Genomic DNA, 27,096 nt, shown 5'->3' with positions numbered 1-27,096 from the left:
GGCCTGATTTTGGTGACGTATTGGATCTTTGGTTTGGCATACGCTATTGTGGACTGTTTTTTGGATTTGCTTTTGGATTGTTCATTAAGATGTCTGACGTTAATGTTTCGCCTGTGTTCCGTGTGTGTGCTAGGCAAGAATGTAAGGTGAGGTTGCCGAAAGCTTCGGTAGACCCTCACACTGTATGTATGAGGTGTAGGGGAATGATTGTTCTTTGGACAATAGGTGCAAGGAGTGTGAGAAATTGTCTGATCAGGAATGGAAGGTTTTGTCTTCTTATCTGAAGAAGCTTGAAAAGGATAGAGTTAGGAAGGCTTCCTCCAGAAGCTCGAGTAGGTCTCGCTCTGCTGAGCATGATTTAGAAATTAACCCAGTAGACTCTCCTAATCCTTTGGTTTCAGCCCCTTCTCCCTTCATCGAACCTGTGGATTCGTCCTCTGAAATGGCTGCGATGAAAGCGGAACTTCTTCGTGTGAAATCGCAACTGGCTGCCGCTGATGAAGGAAGGTAAGAGTGACAGTGATATGTGCAGTGTCCCCAGTGTAGTGGAGGGGCGTCTGATCGGCCCGCATTGCTCCTAGGCCTCAGACCTCTTCCAAACTCCCAGGACCAGTGGAGGAGGAATGTCGAAAGCCGCAGGGAGGATGTAGAGCATCCCCAACGATCAGGCGTCCCTTCGGCAGATCCTGTTGTTGCGTCCCAGGCTGCCTTGGATCGCCATAGAAAAGGCATCCTGAAAAAGTGTTTCTCGTCGTCTGACGCGTCTTCTCCGAGACGTGGTTGGAGTTCGGCTGAGGAGTCGCGCCCTTTGAAGAGATCTTGGAAGGCTCCTAGAGTAGAGCGTTTGGACTCGAGCCCTGAGCGCTTCCCGAGGATTCTCCTATTGTCAGGAAGAGAGCTCGTAGATCCCCTCCTCCTCTCCATCAGGGGTGAAGGATTCGACGAAGAAGATTTTGATCGGCCTCCAGGAGCAGTTATCGGCGCTTGTTGGATCTCTTTCTAAGGACTCCTCTTCTCGTAGGAAGGATGACTTTCTTCCTGTCAAGAGTTCCAGGAAGCTCTCGTCTTCAACTCGTCGCTCTTCTCCTGCCAAGCTTCCTTCTTCCAGCAAGTTTTCTTCGTCTCGTAGACGCTCTTCGCCGAACAGGCGCCAGTCTCCCAGCAGGCGCACTTCTTCCAGGCGCTCGTCATCGGAGAGAAGCGCCTCTCCTTCCAGGCGCACTTCGCCTCACTGTACTTCTCCTTTGGGCAGGCGCTCGTCGTCTTCCAAGCTCCCTCCTTCCGGCAGACGCATTCTCCTCCTACCAAGCGCCCTCGTTTTAGGGCCTCCTCTCCTGGAAGGCTCTCATCAGTGGACAGGACCCCCTCTCCTGACAGGCGCCCGTCCGGGGTCAGGCGCCATTCTCCTGGTAGGCGCTCTTCGTTGGACAGGAGTGCTTCTCCTTCCAGGCTCGCTTCTCCCAATAGGCGCTCTTCTTCTCTTAAGCCTTCCTCTCCGCCTGCTGCTTTGGAGGAAGTTTCAGAAGAGGATTCTCCTAAGGACGCTGGAGTTTCGGATTACAAACGGTTGGCTTCGGTTTTAATTCAGGAGTTTGGAGATTCTCTTTGTCATGCTGCCCCTCCTTCTCCGGGATCTTTGTGGGACAGCACCAAGTCAACTAGACCCTCTTCGTTTGTCAAGATGCGCCCTACGATTTCGATGAGGAAGGCCTTTAAAGGAGTCGGGGAGTGGATGCAATCTAAGAAGGATGCAAGCAAGACGGTTTTCTCTTTCCCTCCTTTGAAACTTTTGGGAAAATCAGGAATGTGGTATGAGACCAAGGAGCCTATGGGGTTGGGGCTCCCCACATCTGCTGACGCAGATTTCTCTAATCTGGTTGACTCCTCCAGGAGACTTTCCCTTTCTTCAGCGAAGGCGACTTGGGGAATGAGTGAAATGGATCATCTCCTCAAGGGTCTTTTTAGAGTTGTGGAAGTCTTCAACTTTATGGATTGGTCTCTTGGAGCTTTGGCCAACAGGACTCGGGATCCCGAATTCCTGTGTTTGGATGACTTCGTGAGTGTTTTGTCTTGCTTGGACAAAGCAGTGAGGGACAGTTCTTCTGGAAGTCGCTGCCTTATTCGGAGCTGCTATTCTGAAGAAGAGGTCAGTATTCAGCTCTTTCCTCACGAAGTCTGTGTCTCCTCTTCAGAGATCCTCTCTTCTGTTTGCTCCTTTTTCTCCTCACCTTTTTCCTCAAAACTTGGTGAAGGAGATTTCTCGCTCGTTATCTGAAAAGGCGACACAGGACCTTTTGGCCCAGTCTTCGAAGAGGGTCAGACCTGCCGTCCCTTTCGCCAAGAAGGAGAAGGCTCCCTTTCAGGAGCCCTTTCGAGGTGGTCCTTCGTCCAGACCCTCCTTCAGGAGCAAAAGACCAGAGAGAAGAGGAAGGTCTTCCTCTCGCTCTATCAGAAGGACCAAATGAAGAACGAGTACTCCAGACGACAGTGGGTGCCAGACTGCTACAATTCGCCGAGGTCTGGGCACAGAGAGGGGCGGACGACTGGTCCCTCTCCATTTTAAGAAGAGGCTACCTTATCCCCTTCAGGAAAGTCCTCCTTTAACATCAACTCCCAGGAGTTATCCGCCAGCTACAGGGATCCCATCAAGAACCAGGCTCTTTTTCTAGCAGTGGAACAAATGTTAGAAAAGGAAGCAATAGAACCAGTTCAAGACCTCCATTCCCCGGTTTTACAACCGTCTTTTTCTGGTTCCGAAATCCTCGGGGGGTTGGAGACCGGTTCTGGATGTAAGCGCCCTGAATTTCTTCATAATCAAGACGAAATTCAAAATGGAGACTACCTCTTCGGTTCTTGCAGCTCTTCGTCCAGGGGATTGGATGGTCTCCCTGGACCTGCAGGACGCTTACTTCCACATTCCCATTCATCCCTCGTCAAGAAAGTTCCTGAGGTTCGTGATTCGGGGAAAAGTTTTTCAATTCAGGTCCCTGTGCTTCGGTCTTTCGACGGCCCCACAAGTGTTCACGGGCATCTTAAGGAATGTGGCACGCTGGCTTCACTTAGAGGGAGTGAGGATATCAATGTATCTCGACGATTGGCTGATTCGAGCTCAATCAAAGGACAGTTGTCTGGAGTACTTGTCGATCACCTAAATATGACACAGTCCCTTGGACTATTAGTAAACCTACAGAAATCCCAGGTTGTTCCGCAGCAGAGCATTGTTTACCTGGGGATTCTGATGGATTCTCGGGATTTTCTAGCCTTTCCATCCCAAGAGAGAATAGATCGCTGCATAGAAAAGGTGACAGTTTTTCTAAGGAGAAAACATTGTTCAGCGAGGGAGTGGATGAGTCTGCTGGGGACCATTTCCTCGCTGGAACAGTTCGTCTCCTTAGGAAAACTTCATCTGAGACCTCTTCAGTTTTTCCTAAAGGAGAGTTGGGACCAGAAGTCTCAGGACTTAGCAACTTTGTTCCAAATTTCGGACAAGATAAAAGAGGATCTCAACTGGTGGTTAGACCCTCGAAAATTATGCCAAGGACTGTCTCTTCAGTTACCGAGCCCTACCCTAGTGTTGTTCTCAGACGCCCTCGAGTCGGGATGGGGGCAACACTAGGGTCGAGAGAAGTGTCAGGCACCTGGGAGGAGACCAGGTGAACTGGCACATCAACAAGAAAGAGCTATCAGCAGTTCATTTGGCTCTCATCAAGTTCGAGTTCCTTGTCGCAGGACAAGTAGTCCAAGTGAACTCAGACAACACTACTGCCCTGGCTTATATAAGGAAACAGGGAGGAACACACTCCTTCTCCCTTTACGAAACGGCAAAAACGTTGCTGTTATGGGCTCAGGAGAGGAGGATCAGACTCCTCACCAGATTTGTACAGGGAGAGAGGAATGTGAGGGCCGACCTTCTCAGCAGGAAGGATCAGGTCCTTCCCACAGAGTGGACTCTCCATTCAGAAGTCTGCGAAAGACTGTGGAACCTGTGGGGAAGGCCGAATATCGACCTTTTGCAACCCACTGGAATGCAAGGCTTGAAAACTACTGCTCTCCGATATCGGACCCGAGAGCAGTTGCAATAGACAGTCTTCTCCTAGATTGGACAGGATTAGACGGATATGCCTTTCCCCCATTCAAGATCCTAGGAGAAGTGGTAAGAAAGTTTGCATCATCGGAAGGCGCGAGACTGACACTGGTAGCTCCGTTTTGGCCAGCTCAAGACTGGTTCACAGAGGTACTGGAATGGATAGTAGATTTTCCAAGATCGCTTCCACACAGGAACAATCTTCTCAAACAGCCCCACTTCAACAGATTCCACAAGAATCTCCCCGCTCTCAGTCTAACTGCCTTCAGACTATCGAAGGTCTGGTCAGAGCGAAGGGTTTTTCGCACAAAGCTGCAAAGGCTATTGCAAGAGCCAGGAGATCCTCAACCCTTCGCGTCTACCAGTCGAAGTGGGAGGTCTTTAGAAGATGGTGCAGGACCAATAAGATATCCTCTTCCAGTACCTCTGTGACAAACATTGCTGATTTCTTTATCTTCCTGAGGGAACATTGCAACCTCGCTGTATCCACAATTAAGGGATACAGGAGTATGTTATCTTCGGTTTTCAGACACAGAGATCTGAATATCTCGGAAAACAGAGACCTTCATGACCTTATAAGGTCTTTTGAAACGTCAAAATTCATGACTTCGAAACCTCCCAGTTGGATTCTAGACATAGTTTTGAAATTCTTAATGTCTAAAAAATTCGAACCTCCTCATCAAGCTTCCTTCAGGGATCTCACCAGGAAGTCACTTTTCCTCTTTGCCCTTGCCTCAGCTAAGAGAATAAGTGAAATACAAGCCTTAGACGGCAAAGTTGGTTTTAAGGGAGGTTCGGCTATATGCTCCTTTAAACCATTCTTTCTAGCGAAGAATGAGAATCCTTCTAAACCGTGGCCAAGAACCTTTGAATTAAAAGATCTTTCTTCTGTGACGGGACATGAGTTGGAGAGGACTCTATGCCCTGTCAGGAGCCTTAAATTCTACTTAGAAAAGAAGAAATCTCTGGGAGGATCGGTTGAAAGTCTTTGGTGCTCTGTCAGGAATCCTTCACGGGCGATCTCAAAGAATGCGCTGTCCTTTTTTATTAAGGACGTCATCAAGGAAGCGCATATCTCATGTGAGGATGAGCACTTTAAGCTCCTTAGAGTGAAAGCACACGAAGTGAGAGCCATTGCTACTTCCTTGGCTTTTCACAAGACGTTGTCTCTCCAGTCTATTTTAGAGGCAACCTATTGGAGGTGTAATTCAACGTTCGCATCTCATTACTTACGAGATATTAGAGTAACGTATGATAAGTGCTTCTCTCTAGGAGCGCACGTATCTCGGATTCGGTGCTGGGACAGGAGCTGAATCCAATCCTATTTAGTTTAGTTAATTTAGTTGTTTTTAGGCTTGGTGGTGTGTGTTTTTATGGTTGGTTGAAAGAGGGTGATGGAATTATGCTTCCCTTTCAATTCTTATCACTAACAAGGTTAGGATTGGTCAGGTGGTCGGGATTGGTTGTCATGTTCCTTGTAATTTGTATGGACACCTAGCTCTGTCATGTAAAGAGGATAGCCCCATTGATACGATTCAGGTGTAGGCTCGGTCATGTAAGTGGGTCAGCCCCCTTTGACACGATCCGCTATAGGCTCGGCCATGTTAGTGGGTCATCCCCATTGGCACGATCCAGAAGGGCTGTCAGTCACAGGTCACATCCTCGCTGAAGCTCCTGAGGCAAGCAGACTCATAGACAGTATCCATGAAGTCTTCTGCCCAATCAGGTAAGAACCATGGTTTTTGTTTATCCTACAACATATGTTGTTTCCCGTTTTTAGTTATTTTCTGTCTCTTGCCCTCCTCCAAGGGTGCCATTCAGCTAAGTATATATCTGACGGGTAAGTTGCATGTACAAAAATGATATTTTTATAATAAAATAAAGTTTTGTACATACTTACCCGGCAGATATATACGATTGATGGCCCGCCCAGCCTCCCCTCAGGAGACAGGTGGAAGAGAAAATCTGATTAGAAAACGGGAATGGTTCCTATTCCGCCACCCAGCGGCGGGTATGGTTGATCACCTGACCTACCTGTGCGTGTGCCGCGAGTTTTGAAATTCTGTCGGGAACGTCGGAGACTATAGCTAAGTATATATCTGCCGGGTAAGTATGTACAAAACTTTATTTTATCATAAAAATATCATTTTAGTTCTGAAAAAAATCCAGGTCATCATTCTACAGTATTAGAGGGCTGATGTGATCATTACAATCTGATGTCATACGGGCTTATTTTGTACTTAACAAATACTATTCCTGAACAAATACTGTTCCTGTTTAATTTCTCTATATATCTTTGTTATCTCTCAATGATGAGTACTTTATTTGGCAAAATTATTTGTTTCAGGTAAGGGAAATACAGGTACTGTACTAGACTTTTGTATGACCCTTTTTGATCATTTTCAAAGACTGAGGTGGTTTTATTGTGAATGATTTGATCATGAAGGCACCGTTATGTTACTGAACGTGCATAATTTATCATGGAATCCAAGCACTTAGATGAAAAATTTTCCTTATGTGCATATAGTAGTCATGGCTTTCTTTTATTATTCATTAAAAGTATTTCTTGGAGAATGTGTATGCATCATGCCATGCTGTCTGTAATTGGATCATGATTGTTTATTTCCTTTTCATTACAAAATCTACAGTGTCACTTGCCTATTTACTGGGTAAGTTTTCTAAATAATATATACTGTACAGTATTTCCCTTTGTGCATAAAGACTCTGCATTAGAGTTATTCATGGAGTAATAAAAAAGGCTTGCTTGTCTTGTTATAAAATTATATAATGCTGCCACTCAGTCAGAGTTCTATACTGGCAGAAATAGCAAAAAAATTAGAAGAGGAAAAGAAAGGAAGTGAAATTAATAGACAGAAAGTAAATGGGAAAAAGCACTGCAGCTGTGGGCTGAAGAAAAGCTCCATTGGGGAATGGGCTAATACAGCTTACTATTAATCCTTTACCCCTCAGCTACATGGCCTCTTGCTTCTTACTTTTGATCTACAGTATTCCCTTTGTTGTTCTGCCTGATTATCCAGTCTTTTTTATTGTACCTCCTCCAGTTGTCACCGCTCATTTAAACATGAGTTTTTTGGATGGGTCTTATTACCTAGAAAAGTGTTTGTGATCTTGTTAAACTTTTCCAAGTCACAGTTGCATTTTATCACTTTTTTTGGCAGTTTTATGAAGTTTCATAGTATATTTTTGCACCTGAATTATTTTTTTATAATAATAGTGTTTGTATAATTTTTTTCTATGACTCAGACTACTGTTTTAGGTAGGCCTCTTACTTTTATTAGTGATGTAATTTTTCTACTGTTTTAGTTAGGCCTCTTACTTTTATTAGTGATGTAATTTTTATTAGTTTGCATATGTGATAATGTACTACAGAACCTATGTCCAAACTTTGGATAGTTTCAGTGCTCGAACAGTGTATTACAGTATTTTTGATTGACGATGCACATTATTGTAACATTTTATTTTTACTTTGAGAGAGTGGAATTTTGTTCCCTATTGATGTAATGGAAGCATTTCATGTATTTTGTATGTTTATTTTCAGTTATGTTGGTGTTTTGTCCATATTTTATCTGATGGCTATCATTGTAGAAGAGTTTTATATGGGGAACTACCCAAAGGGTCCTGTGATAATATATGATTCTCATTGGTCAGAGGTTAGTATCATGATGTCCATGTGCAGATCAAAACAAAAATTTACAAACTCAAAGACATTTGAACTAAAATACAAGCTTTTGTTTTACAATAGGAACTTTTAAATGAAGAATTGAACACTTCAAAAGTGATTACATCTCAAAGCAAGTCATGCCAGATTCTCAAAACCATCCTTTTTTTCCTTTCCTTTATTCAAGATTTCAGTGCTGAATGATATCATAGGTCCCAGTGCTTGGCCCTTGGCCTAAATTTTATATTCCATTATAGATTTCATTACTCTTATGTGACTAATCTTTGGTCTCTGTGTCATTATTTTACCATCATGTAGAATATATATCCCTTCCGCATTGTCACATCACACCTCTATTATCTTTTGTATTATGCCTTCGAGTGGTTTCCATATTCCACTTTTTGGTCCCATGTTTGTGAAAACTTTCAATTCTATGTAGGGGGTTAACACTTGCAGTATGCCTTGTATGGCTGGCTGAGAGCTTACTATTACTTTCCCTTTAGAAAGGCAGTAAGGTGTCTACAGTCTCAAGGTTCATTCCAAATGTGAATACCATTGTCACAATCGGCCTCAGGTGGAAGACTAGTTCTGACCTTGGATCAGTTGCTCCTTCCTTGCATGCTGAGTCCTTTGTTGTGTATTTGAGTCAGTATTTCGTTGCTTATTTCTTCTCTGATCAGTGATAAGTTCTCAACATTTTTTCTCTCTTCCTATCCATGTAGCTTGGAAAAAAATCTGCCATATATTTTTCCTGGGATAGCTGGAAAGTCCATGCCTACTATTATTTGGCCTGATTAAGCCAGTTTGAGATGAAGTCCCAATATCCAAGAGCCGGTCATTTGCCATGGCAGCTCCATTTGATCACATCATGAGTGGTTTGCCACTCTTGGATGTTCCTAATGGATGTTACCAGAAGGCTCACCAAGTGGGAACAGCTCCTGTGCCTCTCATACATTCCAACAGTTTCCACAGAAATCCTGAAAGTTGAATTTCACACATTGACCCTGTCCAGTAGTATCATAGACAATATTTTATGTTTACCCAAAGATATTTGCAAACAATGCAGACCTCCCCTCTACATCTACTGTATAGCTAATTTAAACTTATTTTGCTTTTACTGCAATGGTTGGTATTATTTTATTAGTAGCCAGCTTTTTGTAGGGAATTATCACCCTCATTCTGAGGAGTTCATAGATCTCTTTTTTTTCTCATGTGAGAACACAGTAGACCTGATAGTTTCCTGATAGTATTCACTGTTATTTTATCTCTGCAGCTCTGAGTTTGATGAGTTAGCGGCACATCTCTCAGAATTAAGGACAAACACTACTCTTGCAGCCAGCAAGGACACAGTTTTTACAAATGTTGGGACTAACCACTACACAGTTTGCTAGTTTGTTATTTTTCCAGGCTAAGAAAGGGGAGTGCCTTTTCCTTGCTCTGCCAGAACAGTTCTTCTGTATCACCATGGTTGAGGGAATTCATAAATTTCTTGTGTCTCTTGATGCCTTACAACTTTTCCTCCATTCTGGCTCATGAAGTGGTTTTGAAGCACAGTTTAAATTCATGGCAAAATTTTGTTCTTTGTCCACAAGATGAAACCTATCGAGCAGTTTATTACAACCTTGTTCTCATGGATGTGACACAAGGGGGGGATAGACTTGTAATCTTTGGATCTGTTGAAGAATAGGACAGTAAGTCCCACTGTAGGTAAGGTTGTCAGCTTTGTAGGTTCCTTAGTTTTCACATTATTTATTTCATTTCCATTATGAAATTCCCATTGATGTAGACTTCAGTGATTTATTTCATTTCCATTATGAAATTCCCATTGATGTAGACTTCACAGATTTTCCCCAAGGAAAAGTATTTGTCATTCCCTGTTTATCCCTGATGTATAAATTTGAAATATATATTATTCAACTTCTTACCTCCTTGGGTACTGGACATACAGGCATCAGGGTTTCCGTCTTTCACAACTCCTTTATGCGTCAAAAGGATGAGCCCTCTGATGCTAACATCAATTCCAGGTTTCTTTCACCATATCCTATATCCATAAAATGAATGTTTAAAATTCATAATTTTCATCATAGTATGAAGGTATAATTCCATTGATTTGTCAAACTTTAAGCCAAGGAAGTGCAAGATGTTCTTATCTTTTGAAGAATTTCTGTAATTTTACATGTCAGGTTTTGAAGAATTTCTGTAATTATACATGTCAGATTCCTTTTGGATCTCTGTAAATAGAATCCCTGTAACTGAGTCTATCCCTTTATTCAGTTTTTATGAATCTAATCTGATAAGTAAAGGCACTTTTATTAAGACTTCAAAAAGGATTGTCAATACTTTTTAAGCATCAAATATCAACATATTCATGTTTTTCCCTTTAAGCTCTCTTGGCTCATGGCTAAATATGTTTTTGTCATACTTCTGCAAGGGAGCTCAGAAATACTTAAGCCATGAATACGAAGTTTGGCTGTGCACATTGTTTGTTTAGCAAGATTAAAGTACTGTAATTCAAGTACTTATCTTAGTTATATATATTTTGTTAACTATAATTTTGGTAACTTGTACAGCCATGATGATATAGCGATTAGTTTTTGATACTAAACTTCTATATTCATTATAGGTTGTTAATGTGTTACCTACCATATGCTTTGGCTACCAGTGTCATGTAAGCAGTGTTCCAATATACTCATGTTTGAAAAAACAAGATGGGCCAACTTTTGCAAAGGTAAGTTAATAATTACAGACCATATTTCATCCTTAGCTTAATTTACTTAAGCATCCTTACCTGATGGACAGACTTTGATTGATTTTATGACTTTGAATATTATTTGAAATATACATAATGTTTAAGACATTTGTAATCTTTTATTGGTTAGTTGATAAGATGCCATTACTTAGAGTACCTACACCTTGTGAATGTTAAAGGTTTTTTACTCTGATGATAAGATGCTAACATTTAAGTACCTGCACCTTTTAGGCAGTTTTTCTGTATTCATTGGTTTTAATACTATATTGACTCATAATTACCGTATATTTGTTTAGAGCTTGGTAAATTTTGTTGTGACTTCCAATAATGTACAGTATTGTATATTACAAATAACTTTTTACAGGTTATTGAGACCTTCAATTTTTATTATGTAAAAGTTAGATAAATCATCAGTTTTTGTCCAATTTTTTTATGGTTGTATGCACCAGTGAATTGTTATATGTTTCACTGACCATATTTAGGGACTCCATAAATCAAGTTCAAAAGTAATTGCCACATCTTGTATAGGGAATTTTCATTTCGTAATGTGCCTTGTATTACACAGGAATTTAAGAACTGAAACCCTATGGGGGCTGAGGTTCCAGTGTTCCTCATGTGGCACACCATGGAAGAACTTTTGTCATCCCTGCCTGTCTTCCTTTTTTGTTTTTGTAATTTTTATATTCAAGTAATTCTCCAGTTGCTGCCCAGTGTCTTTAGCCCTACCTTCATTTCAAACTTTCACTGAACTGTACCATTTGATGACCAGCTGGAATAACCCTGATATCTGGATGATACACTGAGTTAGGAATAGGGTGAAGTTGAATGACATGCCCTGTCATTCAACTTCAGTTCAAGTGGCTGATGTGATCAAGTGAAGCAACTCATACTAGATTTTGCATCCACTTTTAAATATGATCTAAACAGAATGATGGTTCTGTAGACATCGAGGGTCAAGTGGTTCTTGAAGGAAATCTATTTAAGAAAAATAGCTGTATTGTTCCTCTCTGTTATAGTTCATCTGGAAGGTGGAGTGCGTTCTGAATGAGTTTTGAAACTATAAAAGATAAAACTTGAAAAATAATGGACAGGCAATGGCTGTGTGTACAGATACCCAACAAAAATAAAAGAGTCCAGGGTCAAAACCACAGTCTGAAAAGTAAAAGAACTCTGGAAGAAGAAATACAAGTTTTCACAGGCTTATCCAACTCGGCCTCTTATGCACTTCAACATTTTATTCGAAATAGAAAAAGGCCAAGATTTCATGTTTTTATCCAGTTTTAGAATAGTTACAAGGGAATGTCTAATGCAAAAGATGTCTTTTAGACAATTTGGTAAATGCCAGAAGAGATCATTCTCATATTTTTCAAAACATTCAGAAATTAACAGTATAAAATCATACTTACCAAACCTGACTCCATAATTTTAAAATAAGGAACATTGAGAAGGAGAGTTACCTGAAAAAAAAAAGATACAATTAGCCAGGCAAACTCTATAAGCCACACAGATTTTGCCTGCTTTTAATTAATAACATGCCATGTTACGTGGGAGTTCTTCACAAAGTGTGCTAACTAAATATATCTGACCCAGTTGTGAAACTATAAGTGAAAATCCTTATCATCTGGTGGTCTCGTAAGTTTGTCGCTAGAAACTTACGAACACTGCATTTAAAAGGAAACTTTAAATGTAGCCAGTCCTTGCTGAAAATCAGTGACTCTCCCTTCTGTGTAAATATCGTACATGTAAGAATGCCATTGGTGTAGGTACAGAGGTATTAGGTTAAGTCGTCTCTGTAGATACGCATGTAGAGATAGATTAGCTAAAAAATGAGTACTGTATGTGGATTCTGTAGGAAAGAGAAGAATTTTAAAAGTATTAAGATTGATTTCATGCAGCTAACCACAAGTGTTAGAGATAAATCAAACTAGATCAATAGATTAGAATTTCAGAAATGAAGAAATGTCTCAAGTCCACTTATGCCAAACCTGCAAATCCTAAATCTACCACCATGGACAGAGAATAACAGGGAATTATAGAATAATCATTGATGAAGACAAGCCGCAAACAGAACTGGCAGTTCAGCCAACTACACAATACCAATCCCATGTGAGGGAATTGAATCTGATGTTTGATAACAGTCAAACCCATACCTATGGGTTTCTAGCACTGATAAGTCAGGAAAGCTTTTAAATGGTCTTGGGTAAGAGACTGTACAATGATTTCTAAAGAAGTGATATGAATATGAAAAATGGAAGATTGGTCACTTGGAACCTGATTCCTACTTGGTCGCTTGAATAAAGGAAATACGTGTAGAGGATAAGTGTAACTACCTAAGGTTTTATGTAAAGCCTGTATATCTAGGAAGATATTAGTAAGAGCAGATAAGGCAGAAGAAAGGAAAAGAAAAGTAAGATTGTAAAGAAATGGTTTCTTTATGTCCAAACTATAACAAGGGCAAAATATACAACAGGAACACTCATTCAGTAAGGGCTTCTTTGTCATATGGGGATGAAGAAAGCTATAATGCAATAAAATTTAATGTTATGTAGTTATTTCAGAGTGGAAGGAAGCCTAAAGTTGCCTTTAGTATGAAACTACTGAAGTGAATAATCTTAAAAGCCAGGGTTGAAATTGTTAATACAAATATTTAATGGGGAAAGATTCAGTAAAACCTGTTATATGAGGGTTACCTGGTTAAACAGTATTGTTTGGAAAACCATTTAAAACAGTTGTTGAAAGGTCAATGTTCATGTAATGAACAATGACCAGATAGAAACTGGAGGTCAAACCACATCACTGGGGTCAGAATGACCTAATCAGATTGAAAAGCATTATGACTCTTGTCATTTAAGAGCAATGGTACGAGCTGCTAGGATTGCAGTACGGTATTAGTAATTCCCTCCCTCCCCTAATGCAAATTTACATCAGATTCCTTTCCTCTCAGAAACTGTCCAAATGCCAAAATTTACATTTTTTTCCAGGCCTGCATGTCAGCAATTTTTGTTTGCTTGACTATTTACACAATATCAGCAAATTACGGGTATCTCACGTTTGGGTCACTTGTGAATGGTGATGTTCTCTTGTCATACGATGCTAGAAAGGTACACGTCTTTGTTGCAGTTATTCTTTTAGGAATCAAATCATGGACAACTTACCCAATTCTCCTGTTTTGTGTTAGGTGAGTTTATAGTTATATTTATTTATCACTGTGTTTGCATTTTATTGGGCTACTTGAATATTTATAACTAAATATGCTTTGTAGTATCTACTTTTGTATGTAAATTCTTTTTTATTCTCTGTTGAAGTTATATTTAAAGGTATATTGACTTTTTTTACTGTAAAATACATAATGTTTTTGTTGTAAGCAACAAAAAAAATCTTTATGGCTGCTGTTTTATAATCAGCTTGTTCATGTGAAATATAAACTCTAATGCAATTACACATGGTCAGAAAATATTTGCCAAGGTTCAGATTATTAGCTGAAACTTGAGAAGCAGTGGTTGAAAGGAAGTACCATTGGTAGTTTCTGGCATGGCATACTATATACAGTACTAAAGGTTCTTTGCAGAAATCCCATTTTATGTTTCAATTAGAGTTTGTCCCTGAGTACACAAAGGCTAGGCTGGAGGATTGATTCTTGGTCTTGAGATGCATAAACTAGGGTCCGTCACAAGGGCAGAATTTCCTGGCTCTTTTGGGACATGCCCAGTCAGATGTCTAACTGGCCTTCATTTCCTTAAAAGTTTGCTCAAGCAGCATTTGTTCAGATATAATGATTGAATTAGATTTTACAGACTTATAGCTCACTTCTGCCACACATTATGAACTACAGTACTTGGTTGTTGTAGGTTAAGCCAGCCTTAACCTACAAGTATATGGGGAAAAGCCAAAATGGGGTCTCGAGATGCCAGCTCATGGAACAAAAACAATGTTAGTAAATTTAAATCAAATAACCGCATCTGAAATGTTCAGGTTGAGTGCTTCCTATGTGAGAAGCTGTTCAGCACAGTCTGATAATTTGCATAATTATTTTTTCATAGAAAACTGTTACAACTTTTGCTGTTCTCCTAACATTGATTGGTATATATAAAAAAAAAACAAAGTTGCTGTTTTACAAGGTGAAACAAGGGTGGTTCTTATCCTGAAAGGCCAACATGTAACTTTTTTTCCTCTATGTTAATCATTCAACTTACAGTATTCTTTCCTTGACAAGGCAATAGTATTTTTGTCCTGATGGTCATTGTAAAGAAAAGACCCATTTTGTAGTTTTCTTGGCTTTATTATAAAAAACAACAGCACGGGGATCTGATCAGGCAGAGTTCCCCCTTGAATCTCTCTCTCTCTCTCTCTCTCTCTCTCTCTCTCTCTCTCTCTCTCTCTCTCTCTCTCTCTCTCTCACACACACAACTGGTACCCTTATATGGAACCCATGAAGGTAGGGTTACCAAGTACAGTATTGCATTGTAAATTAGCATAAAATATTAGAATAGCAATACTCTTTATAGCAAAAGTGATACTAGTACTGTATAAATAAGATATGATCAAAATATCATGCCAGAATCATTTACATAATTTTCATAATTGTTTTAAACATATGTGGTATTCCGTTACATACGAGTATATTTCCGATCATGTGATGACATAGTAATGTCTTTCCACGGCTCTGTCTATAAGCCGAAGTTGGGCATGAGAGCTCAAGGGTGACTGTACGAGGTATTGTGTACTTTGCAGAAATTGTGTCACTGTGTACAGCTGCATTTACAACAGTTCTTCCACTAAGCAGAAAAACACCAACGTTCTCATTTTAGAAAAGAAAACAAGCTCCCGACCACCAGTTCACTCCTTGTTTCAGGATACGTGCTTTTAAGTGTTATGATGAAGATATCTCTACTGAATATTAAGAATTGAATTTGCTGTTACATAAGGCTCTGCCACGCACAGGTATGGTCTCCATACATCTTTAATACCAAAACAAAGTACAGGCAAGCTGTTAACAAATGTTCCTTGAAAAATAGAAAAGCAACAAGAGTTTTAAGTAATGCGTTACGTTCTTTAAAAACGTAATAGTGGTGTATAGATCATTTCTCAGTGGTCTATTTTAATATGACATTTCATGTAAAATTCAAGATTAATGTAAAAATATATGTGGCTTCTGCATAACTCCATAAATATAACTTAAAAACATGCAAAAATCATGGTATCCTAAAGTACTGTATATATAATTACTGTTGCCAAAAATAATATAGAAATCATGGCAAACAAATCGTTCATGTCCACAAACATACCACAGTAAATTCAAGAATAATAACTCAAAATGTTCTCAATTTAGAACAAAAAACAAGCTCCCAACTACCAGTTCACTCCTTGTTTTAGGATACAAGTGTTATGATGAAGACATCTACTGAATATTAAGAACTGATTTTACTGTTACATTTTGAATAAAAGGCTATTTCTGCAAAATATATAAAGTAAATATCCAGAAAATTATTGTATTTAATGTAAAAAATGTTTGCAGTTTGCATGGTCTACACTGTTTTTTTACTGATAATTGTAGTATTGTTTGTTCTGTCTTTCTTTAACAGTTTTTTAGGAATCATTCTGTTCATGGTAAATTTTGAGTATTACAATTTTTAAAAGTATGTAAGTTTTCATGGTTAAATTTTACTTTCTATGTAAATTTTTTGTTTACATTGATAGTGATAAATGCAGTTTTTTTTTTTATTTCACAGGGAGGCAGTAAGTGACCTTTACATACAAATGAAATCCTTATCTCCTGTCGAAGCATCGCTCAATGAACCTGCTCGAAGAAGGGTTAGTACTTCGAGAATTTTGTCAGAATGTCTCCCATTTAATTTCAGCAATTGCAACTTAAGTTCCTTGACCATTGAGTTATTCTGGGGTTTTGCTTGAAATAAAAGTTTTATTTTTATGTATCTTAATGTGAAATGCCTGATTTCGTATGTATTATACTGTCTTATTTTGTTTTAATGTAAGGAACTAAGGGTCAGCCATAATATATATTTAGGTAAGTGAATGAATTAAGAAGTGACAATAAATTTGCATTAATTGTATCCTGTAGTCTCCACATAGTAGTGGGAAATTAGAATAAAATACTTTGAATAATGCAAGCTAGATAGAAAGATTTCACTGTAGAATTATGATTTTGGGGATCAGTTGCTTTCTCAAGAAAATAAGTAGTGAAATATACACAATAAGTAGTGAAATATATACAGTAACTTGAATGAAATAGATTACAATGCATCTCTTAATAAAGGAATGAAAATAAACTCCATTAATGCATGATAATCTTAATTTTCAAAGTTAGATTTGCATGTTTTGATGAGAAGAAAATTCCTTTAAGCCTCAAGAAACAACCAGTTTGTTGAGGTAGAATTCTTTAGCATCTACCTAAAAGCAACACATTAATGCCTGAGTATTTCAAGTGGAATACTGTTTCTGTTGTTTATACATTGGTTGAATTTTGTTTTTTAGAACTTGGCATTCTGGACTGCCCATGACTCATATATTCTGTTAGTAAAGTGTTGGCTTTCATAATGGATCTTGAACTGTACCAAGAGGAAGGAAGTTGGAGGTTTTGTGATTTATAATTTTATACTTTTCATAAGTTGCTTCAAAAAGACTTGCAAAAGCAAGGTAAGTTTGAGAAGTGTGCTTTATGAATAAACAGCAGGGGTTTAGGGACTCATGAAGGTGGTAGAAGAGACTTAAGAAGTGTGTCTACCAAATGCTAAGTCTTATAGTTGAAGTGTGGTCACAAGATTACATGACAAAAGAGGATGTTCCTAAGAATGAAGTGTCCAGAAACCAGAAAATGGACAGATCTTAAAACAGGGATGGTTTGAGTATGTGACAGGAAAGATAGATAAGCAGTTAGTATGACAAGCAGTAGATACAGAAGTAGCAGAATGAAGAATGAAAGAAGGCCCAGAAAATCTTGGAGAAAGAGCATAGATGGGGGATTTAAATAAGACAAAGCTTGAACCAGAAAGTGCTTAGTAGATACTGAAGAGAACTTATTTCTTGCCCAGTACTGAAGGAAAAATTTTATGTAAAACGGTGATCATTTATTTTAGGCAATATTTACTTTGGTGTTAATGTTATCAGTCTCTACTGTTGTTTTTATTCAGAATTTATATCAGTCACATATCCAGTGATTCTGTTTATCTTACAGATTATCGCCATAGTACTGTGGGTGTCATCAATATTAATGGCAGCCTTTACGCCCAATATTGATATTGTGGTAAAACTTCTTGGAAGCTTAGCTGCATTCTTCATATTTGTTTTTCCAGGTGAGGTTCTGTCTCTAGATCAAGTTTATAAATGGAAATTCACATTGGTTGTATGCTCTTGAAAAATCTTCAGGGTAGTTTTCGGATTCTCACTTAAGAGCATGAAATGTCCTCTGCATTCTAAGATTTTCCTGTAACCTTTATTTTAATGTCCTCTTCTGGTAAATATATATACCCATATTTTAGCCAAAAAGGTTAATGTACTTATTTTATATCCTTCAACATATCCTGATTATTTTATGAAAATGCCTCTTAAGTATTATGGTATTGCACATTTTCATTTCTTCAGTTAGTGCCAAATAAGTTAAGATATTAGTGAGTTTGAACATAGCAGTTTTCATTTGATGTAGTTTTTGTTTTGTTTGTTAAAAGATTAACTTATATGGACTCAGTATTCTAGGGGTGCATCAAAGTGGCAGAACAAGAAAACCTTTCAAGGGCAATAAAAAAAAATAGAGGCAGAGTAATTTATAATCATCAGTAGTGTTTATACCATTGTTATTTCTTTGTTGATTTTTTGTTTACCTTCCTTTTCTATCGCAAAGCTCTTAAGATTTTATTCTTTCTGGAAAGGGTGAATTGAACCCTAGCCTTGTAATTAGTATTGGTAAAATAAATACAACATACTTTATTAGAGTGTAAGAGGTTTTAGTACAGATTTCCTTAACCGTCATTGCCCTTTGTCCAGTTATAGCATGAATTTATTATCCAAAATTTTTCGTCTCATACGTAGTTTTGATGAGCAATCTGTAATTCATAATGTAACATTGTTCATGTTCCAGCTGTGGCTTATTATTTTAGGGGTGAACTTCCTATGTGCAGTATCTTGACAGAATTGTTAATGTGACTTCTATGAAGCTTTTCATGAAAGTCTGCCTCCAGCTCAGCTCTGAATCACTGTTGCCTCACCTCCCAGACATAATAAAAAAAGCGAAGAGAACCCCTTTCATGTCTAAACCTCTTACAAGAAAAGCAAATGGGAAAAAGTTTATGAAGATGATAATGAAATTTGTTGTAGCTAGAAACCATTGCCATGTATTGAAGGGCTCAACCTTCCATTCAGTTGAAGCACACATTCAGCAATGCAAGAGTAAAGCTTTTTATTGATTATTGGACGAGGGGATTCTTGGTATTCCTCTCACAAATTTTTTGCTGTATCACTGTTTACATCACAGTGCAGAAGTTTATCATTTTCCACCTCAGTCTGCTGTTTATCTAATGTAAAATATATTGTGTACATAATTATCTTTAATCACACCTAAATTGTCAAAAGGGACTCGATGCTCCAGTGTATATTAAAAAATTTTGCTTGTAGCCATAAATTCGATCCTTTTTAGACTGTGTTCGTGAGATAGTAATATTATCTACTAATAGTGAGTGGTAAATGGCCTCTCCATTTCAGTCAAGTTCACCTCTTGTAGTTATAATTGGTAATCTACCAGTAATTAACATCATTTTATCATAAAAATGTCATTTTTAATCATTATTAGTGGTCATATTCCTCAGTATTGGGTAACTGAAATCACTTAGATCTTAATTTTGCACAGTGTTTATACGTATGTATTGGATCTTAGTGTACTGTTAGATATTCTAATGTGCTGAACAGTCAAGCTTAAACCATTAGTGCTTATTAGTATGATTTGCAGCTGAGAATGTTAATCATCATTTGCTTTAAGAATGAACCATAAAAAGCCTGAATTCTTCTATCTGTATCATACACTTTTAAGTGAAAATTACAATTATGTATTGAAATTTTAAAATTATGTCTTTACTTTCAGGTATGAGTTTGCTACAGCTCGTGTTATTTGAAAGTGAAATGAACAGTTCTACAAAAACCTGGCGTGAAATTGGATTGTGTGTAGTAGGTATATTATATGTGATGCTAGGAATGTTCACGTTTGGTCTGGCTTTTGTGTTAGGGGTAGAAAATATGATTGATCCAGACGAATCTAGGCCACTATGTGAATAGTTGCTTTGAAATTAGACGAGATTATTTAGTCAGAAGATATTTTTATTATGAAAGACGTGACGATCTTTTTCTGGTGATACATCTTAAATTTTTTTTAATTTTGCAGATTTTAAACACTATACATTGATATTTTATACTACTTATGCAATAAATTTTTAAATTTAAAATTCTTCATTTTCGTTCCTTTTCATCATCAGTGTTCTATAGCAAAGTGTAGTTGTTTGCAATACAGATGTTACAAGGAAAACAAAAATAGCCTGGCTATATCTAGGTAGTTTTGGGGAAGGAGGCTACTGGATTTTTCTACAGATTGGATAAAATGGAGTCTATTTGGGACACTTATGATGAATGTGAATGGGAAATTACATTGTACAAGCCTTAGAATTTTCTTGCAAACAGGATAAAATGTTTATTGGGCTGCTAATGTTGAATATGCTTGCAATACAGTAATTTTGCAAGAAACCCAAAAATTGCCAGTATAGCCCTAGGATTTTTAATTTGTCTACCAGACTTTGTTTAGAGTGGATAAAATGCAGTCTTGTTGGATCATTATTGGCAAAGATGAAAGTAAAAGTACAATATGTGGTAATTCACGTGATACGGTAATGATGCAAGCAAGGCAGTAATTGCCAAGAACCAAAATTTTTCAGGAACTAATCGGGCCCTTCCTTCAAACTAGATAAAATGCAGCCTGTTGGTGCATTAATTGACAAACATGAATGTGATGTTGTAACTGCTTGCAAAATGGCAATGTTGCAAGGACAGCAAAAATCATCAAAATCATTATCAAGATAAGTCCCAACTTCCCCATGTCACTTGTGGAAAAGTAGACTGATAGAGGCAAAATGAACAGCAAGGAAAACAATCCACTTTTGTGAAGTGTTGTAGTTTTATGCTCTTACAAGAAGAAAATGAAAATGTAAAGCAAAAAAGGAGGATTTGTAATGATTTTACACAAACCAATTTTTGATGTGAATAACTTTAGAAATTATACTTTAATGCCATCAATTGCATTTAAATAATTACTGCTAAACACAGCGCCTGCCATTCATCAGTTCTTGTCATCTGGGGAAACAAGATACAGTCTTCTTCTTCCCAGCTTGTTCCCATTTTTATATGGGGTCGCCGTGATGCCTTCTGTTGAAGGACTTTGATTTGGCTTTGGGGTAGACTTTGTAGTCCCAATTGGCTGCCCTGCCTGACATCGCTTAGACCCCAGTTTTGTGTACATGTATTGTACCAGGTACAGTATGTAGTAATAAATGGATTAATAAAAAGACATTTATATACTAGAAAAACTAGTCGGTAACTAAACAAGTACGAGGCCTTACAGACAGTTGGTACCAAGTGTTCTTTGCCAAATGTTGCCTAAATGAAGTTTGTGGCAATGAAAATCCTTGGTTTTCATTCTTACATCGGCCTCAATTTGCACCATGAGGGGTAGTGAAGACAGGCCTTAAATTGCTGAATTTGGCCACGTTGCCTTAGCTTAACACCAACATTTATTCGTAATATTTTCTTGTGCAGGTTTTCAAAGAATTGTTCAATAAATCTCAAATCCCTGATGTCTCTAATCCTGAGCTGCTATTGTTTTTTAACACTGACTTTGTATAGAATAAAGTATTTTTGTAACATTCTGGTTCTTAATTGACCCTTTCATGGTATTAAGCAACATAATAGGATGCTGTGGTTTGTATATCGAGCTATTGGTTAGTATTGTGATTACTATAGTTTCTTTAAAAACTGAGTGGTTTGCTACTAAAATAGTTCTTTACATTTAGATTATAGTCAAAGGCAATCAGAGATTGGGATCATACAGAAATCCACGAAATCTTTGCCTGTAGCGCGGTAGTGCCATCAGAGTACCTGTCATGGTGCACTATAGACACTACATAAGGTTCTTTGCGGCATGCCCTCGGCCCCTAGCTGCAATTCCTTTCACTCCTTTTTCTGTACCTCCCTTCATATCCTGAAGAAACAGCCTAAATTCTATATTCAAATCAATTCATCTTCCTTTCTACCCACTTCTAACAACTGTTTCATAGTGCAACTGAGAGGTTTTCTCCCTGTTACACCTTTAAAGCCTCCTTTACTCTCAATTTCCCCTTCACTGCTGAACCCCGTAGGGGGCTAGTGCTGTCAGTGCACCTTACGGAGTGCACTGTAGGCATTACTTAAGGTCCTTTGCAGCATCACTTCGGCCCCTAGCTGCAACCCTTTCGTTTCTTTTACTGTACCTCCATTCATTTTATCTTTCTTCCATCTTGCTATCCACCCTCTCCCTACCATTATTTCATAGTGCAACTGTGAGGTTTTCCTCGTGTTACACCTTTCAAACCTGCCTACTCTCAATTTCCTTTCCAGCGCTGAATGACCTCACAGGTCCCGGTGCTTGGCCTTGGGCCTAAATTATATTCTATTCCATTCCATTCCTTTCACTGCTGAATGACCTCATAAGTCCCAGCACTTGGCCTTTGGCCTATATGTTATTTTCCAATTCCACAAATCTTTGATAAATACAAAAGGACTTGTCTTTCTATGTAGCACATCTGTGAACTGCCTTGAATATGATGACATACTTTAGAGCACCATGAAAAAACATTTTAGTTGGCCCAGTAAAGGCAGTCGTGATGATGGAAAATAAGTCTGTTATAACGTCATGTACAGTAATACCACAAAGAGGAAATGCAATATAGCTTTTTAACCAAATAATAAAGAAAACTAATCTCAGAGAGTATGGTAAGGTATTCACATGAAATGAAAAATATGAATCCATAAATGGAGTTTTCCCCGTAGGGGTTATTGCCATCAGTGCGCCTTATGCAGTGCACTGTAGGCATTAAAGTTCTTTGCAGCATCCCTTCGGCCCCTAGCTGCAACCCCTTTCATTCCTTTTACTATACCTCTGTTCATATTCTCTTTCTTCCATCTTACTTTCCACCCTCTCTTTACAATTATTTTAACATAATTTTCAGTGCTGAATGACCCCAGTGCTTGGCCAGTGGCCTACATGTTATATTCAGTTCAGTTCACCGTTGAATGACCTCGTTGGTCCCAGTGCTTGGCCTTTGGCCAAAATTCTATACTCTATTCTGTTCCATTCCATTCCTGTTTCTTCAGTCTTGCTCTCCAACCTCCAGAACTATTACGCCCCCAGCTGCAACCTCTTTCATTCCTTTTACTGTACCTCCATTCATATTCTCTTTCTTCTATCTGACTTTCCACCCTCTCTAACAATTGTTTTATAGTGAAGCTGCGAGGTTTTCCTCCTGTTACACCTTTCAGACCTTCATACTGCTAATTTCCCTTTCAGCTCTGAATGACCTCATAGGTCCCAGCGCCTGGTCTCCTTTATTTTCTAGACCTGTTTATCTTTCTGTTTAATTAGCCCAACTCCCTCTTTTCACTGTCTTAAGCCCTGAATGGCCGAAAGTGCCCCGGTGATTGGCGTGATAGTCCAGATTTCATAAAATCAGATCATATATTATGGATGTGGAAGTCTGAATACGGTAAGAGCTTTAGTTCTGGTGTTACGTTCGATCTCTGTTTTAAGATCGGCCGTGACCTTGGCATCAGAGTTCACGAAAGGTACTGAAACTATTTTTTTATCAAACTCGAAAAGGTTTACTTTACATATTTCCATGTTTATATATATATATATATATATATATATATATATATATATATATATATATATATATATATATATATATTATACTAGCAGTTTTCCTAGTCTTACTCTTAGGGTTTGTAGCAGAGTTACTGATTTTTTGAAGAGTTTTCACTTTGAGTTGCCAGATCTCAATTACCTGCAATGTATATTCTCTGTGCTAACTTAACACATATCCTAGAAGTCTACTCAAGGCATTGGCTGAATTATCGTGAAAAGAGATTAGTAAAATAGAGAGGATGGTAATTATTTTTTTAGTTTACTTACAAGGTAGAAATTATGCCTTTATTCGAAGTTTTCAGAATATATTGGACTTTTTTTGTTTTGTTTCAGATGTTTAATTTCTCTCTCTCTCTCTCTCTCTCTCTCTCTCTCTCTCTCTCTCTCTCTCTCTCTCTCGACGAGATATAGTATCATACTGAGTTGTGTTTGGGTTTTGGTGTGAGGACTACTCGTTTGTTTATAGTAAAGTTTGATTTTAGGCCAGTACTCATTTGCAGAACATTTTTTTGGTGGATGATCAAAACATTATACTGCAGACTTGGTTCTTAAAAATATTTGTTCATCTGGAATAACGAAAACATTTATTATTATTATTATTATTATTATTATTATTATTATTATCGAGACGTCTTTTCAAGTCTCTATGAACCTTTTTCATGAAGAAAGACAACCCTGGAAGTCGACCCACAGGGTGCTTTAATCTCGACGTACTCAAAGAAGTTGGGCGATGGAGGGTAGGGAGATAGTTGTGGGGGGGGGGGGAGGAAATGGAGGTGTTAATTTTACCCCCAAGAAACGGAGACTGCCTCGCAGTTCTCTTCACGACTTCTTTTCAGTCTGACATTAGACTCCGAGTGACACGTACGAAGTTCTTGTGCTCATTTCACCTGGGATCATCGGCAGAAGGTAGGAAAGGTCGTTTAAGAATATCGTTTAGTTGAATGTGATAATACTCTGTGTGTACAGGAGTACGAAGGAAAGAAGGAACTTGATTCTTTTTAATGCATAGTGACCCAGGTTGACCCAGACGTGATATCTTGAAGCAATAGAGGGTCGTTTTTGAATGCTGTCAGATTTGTGTAGATTTTGTGAGGTGTGTCATTGCTGATATTCGTGTATGATGGTATATATGAACAGAGAGAGAGAGAGAGAATAGTCCATCCATCTTGTATATCACTCATGATTCGGTTTCAGCTTCTGAATTGCTCCTTCCTCTTCCCTTATCAGCATTCCCTTCGTACTTTCCTTGATCCATAGTGCTTCTTGATCGTGTTTCTGTGGTAGAAGAAACATCGTACAAACGGAAAACAGCCTGGAGCCATATTGACCCACCTTTGGGCTAGCGTTCGTCTCCAAAATCATTCGTATGTCGTCTAGCTTTGGGTTTTACACCGTTCGTTTTGCTTTTTTTGTTTTTGTTTTTGTAGTTTCATATTCCTACGTTCAAACCTGAGTGGCACTGATTAAAAATTTCACCTAACTTTTTTACAGTTTTGGAAGTATGTGAAAATATCGTATAAATTCGGAAACGCATAAAATTATAAATGGAACAGATGTAGATAAAAAATATACATATATAGAGCATTGCATAGCTTGTATATATATAACTTATAGAATTACTTGGCATTTTGCTTACTATGTAATTTTCAGAACTTTTGTATTTAGCTGCAATGAATAATTTGCGGATTTTGTTTTATTTTCCATAAACTATAAGGTCAATGGGAATGTAATTCTAATCCTTTATCTTTGTCATCAACTTTTCATTTCAACTGTATCTCTGTGCTGTAGGGTTACAGAGAGAGAGAGAGAGAGAGAGAGAGAGAGAGAGAGAGAGAGAGTTATGAGAAATAAAGTTGAATTATTGTGCACACTAGCGTACGCACAAAAGCACCTTCTGTTGTGGCAGCCAGAGGAAACCCACAAGAAATTACTAAGATGTGATTTCTATAAATTCTTCTACAATTTTGAATATATACAATCTAAAGATTACATAAAACCAAATATAATATGCGCTTAATATTACGATTTCACCTGATCTCTTACTTCCCTTAAAAATATCTGTAATCGAACTTACTCAATTTGCAGTCACACACAACTCTTCATATTTCAACCAGACACGCAAGTGACCACCATCAGGATTCAGGACGTCGTTTAGCCTACCACATGACTTTCTCCAGAGATTTTCAACCAGATGTATTTTTGAAGAGCACAAGACTTATACCCTTTTCTTGTTCCCTAATTCCATTGCTTTTCTCTGGGATTTCAAACAGTAGTGATTCATGCTGTATTGCCTTATAGCATTGTCTTGCTTCGCAGTATTTATTATAAATTGATTACCGAATGAGTCTAGGTTTGTTGTTTAATATGAGCTGAAAAAATTGTGCATGCATGATCATTACTAGAATATATTCTTATAACAAATTGTCTATGATTGCACAATTTTATTTTTGAATAATTGAAGTGGTTTTAGGATAATACTGAAGGATAGATAAAAATAGGCTTAAGCTTCACCTCGGATAATTAATCAGGGGTTGGGCGAGTTTAAAGGTCTCTCTCTCTCTCTCTCTCTCTCTCTCTCTCTCTCTCTCTCTCTCTCTCTCAGCCCTTAGGTTTGTATACCCATCTTGTATCTACACACGGTACCTCTGAAGGTGATTTACCGATGACCATCAAGTATTATCTTTCACAGCAAAATAATTTTTTTTTCTTTTTTTTGTAAATAACTTAGATTTTTAAGTGCATATAGAAAACAGGCCATATCTAGGAATGGCTATGGCCAGACACGTACAGTTAGTTATTCGTTTTCCATTTATCTTTAAATAAAATTAAATCAGGAAATGTGGTGAAGTTGTTAAATAATTGGATAACTAATATATTGAAGACATAACTTGTAATTTATAATGTAATACAGCGGAGACGGAACATTTAATGGATTCCCTCAAATAACGATTTCTGTATATTTTGGTGATTTAATGTTGTGATATATCATGATAGTCTCCTCCGAAGATACTGACCAGACGGTGGTTGCTTGATTTTGGTATGTATGTATGTATTAAAACACTGCTTTTTCCATTGCATTATTTTGTTTAACGTGAACTGAGAATTCTAAAAGTTAAGCATTCTAGTTTCTTTTCAAATAATTCGTCTGAATGGTTTCCTTTGCCAAAAATCGTAATGCAGAAAGCCTCAAAAATTATTTCTTTTACTTTACAGTATGAAAATATCGACATAAATATTAATTAATTTATTAATTTATTTATATTTCTATTAGAAATATATACATATAAGTATTTTTAACAGTGCTCTTGATCACAAAATACAACAGTCCTTTACCAAAAAATAGCCGCAGACCCGAAAGAGTAGACGAATTTACTGCAGGGAAACAGGCCTAAAATGAAAATATGACAATACGATGAAATTGTTAAAAGATAATAATTCACAAATTATTAACTGTATTATTACAGTTTTGGTATATTATACTTTAATACATTTTATCCTGCATGGGCTTAGCGGTAAATTATCTTATATCAAAAGCCTTCAAGTTACCTTGTTTTAAAAAGTTGCCAGGCATTATATTCCAATAAAATTATCTAAATAATTTCCACAACCTCCAATGACGAGCATCAATAGCT

At 37.8% G+C, this 27,096-nt stretch overlaps 1 protein-coding gene across 2 annotated transcripts in view; it reads left to right on the top strand.

The window, feature by feature from the left end:
* LOC136843913 (sodium-coupled neutral amino acid transporter 7-like) overlaps positions 1 to 19,958 on the top strand; it is a 29,822-nt gene extending 9,864 nt beyond the window's left edge. The window contains exons 6-12 of one of the 2 annotated variants that reach the window (XR_010854725.1): positions 7,644 to 7,755; positions 10,387 to 10,491; positions 13,494 to 13,690; positions 15,244 to 15,453; positions 16,242 to 16,323; positions 17,705 to 17,822; positions 19,601 to 19,958. Coding sequence is in view for 1 of the 2 variants with exons in the window: in XM_067112823.1 (XP_066968924.1) it covers positions 7,644 to 7,755; positions 10,387 to 10,491; positions 13,494 to 13,690; positions 16,242 to 16,323; positions 17,705 to 17,822; positions 19,601 to 19,791 (805 nt within the window). In the remaining variant the exon portion in view is untranslated. The remainder of the gene's footprint in view (positions 1 to 7,643; positions 7,756 to 10,386; positions 10,492 to 13,493; positions 13,691 to 15,243; positions 15,454 to 16,241; positions 16,324 to 17,704; positions 17,823 to 19,600) is intronic. The other variant, XM_067112823.1, reaches the window with a different exon arrangement.
* The last annotated feature ends 7,138 nt before the right edge of the window (positions 19,959 to 27,096 follow it).

The sequence above is a fragment of the Macrobrachium rosenbergii genome, chromosome 12 (genome assembly GCF_040412425.1).
Source record: "Macrobrachium rosenbergii isolate ZJJX-2024 chromosome 12, ASM4041242v1, whole genome shotgun sequence".
NCBI classification, from domain to species: domain Eukaryota; kingdom Metazoa; phylum Arthropoda; class Malacostraca; order Decapoda; family Palaemonidae; genus Macrobrachium; species Macrobrachium rosenbergii.
The sequence above is the reverse complement of the archived record's forward strand: the minus strand, read 5'-3'. Positions and strand labels throughout refer to the sequence as shown.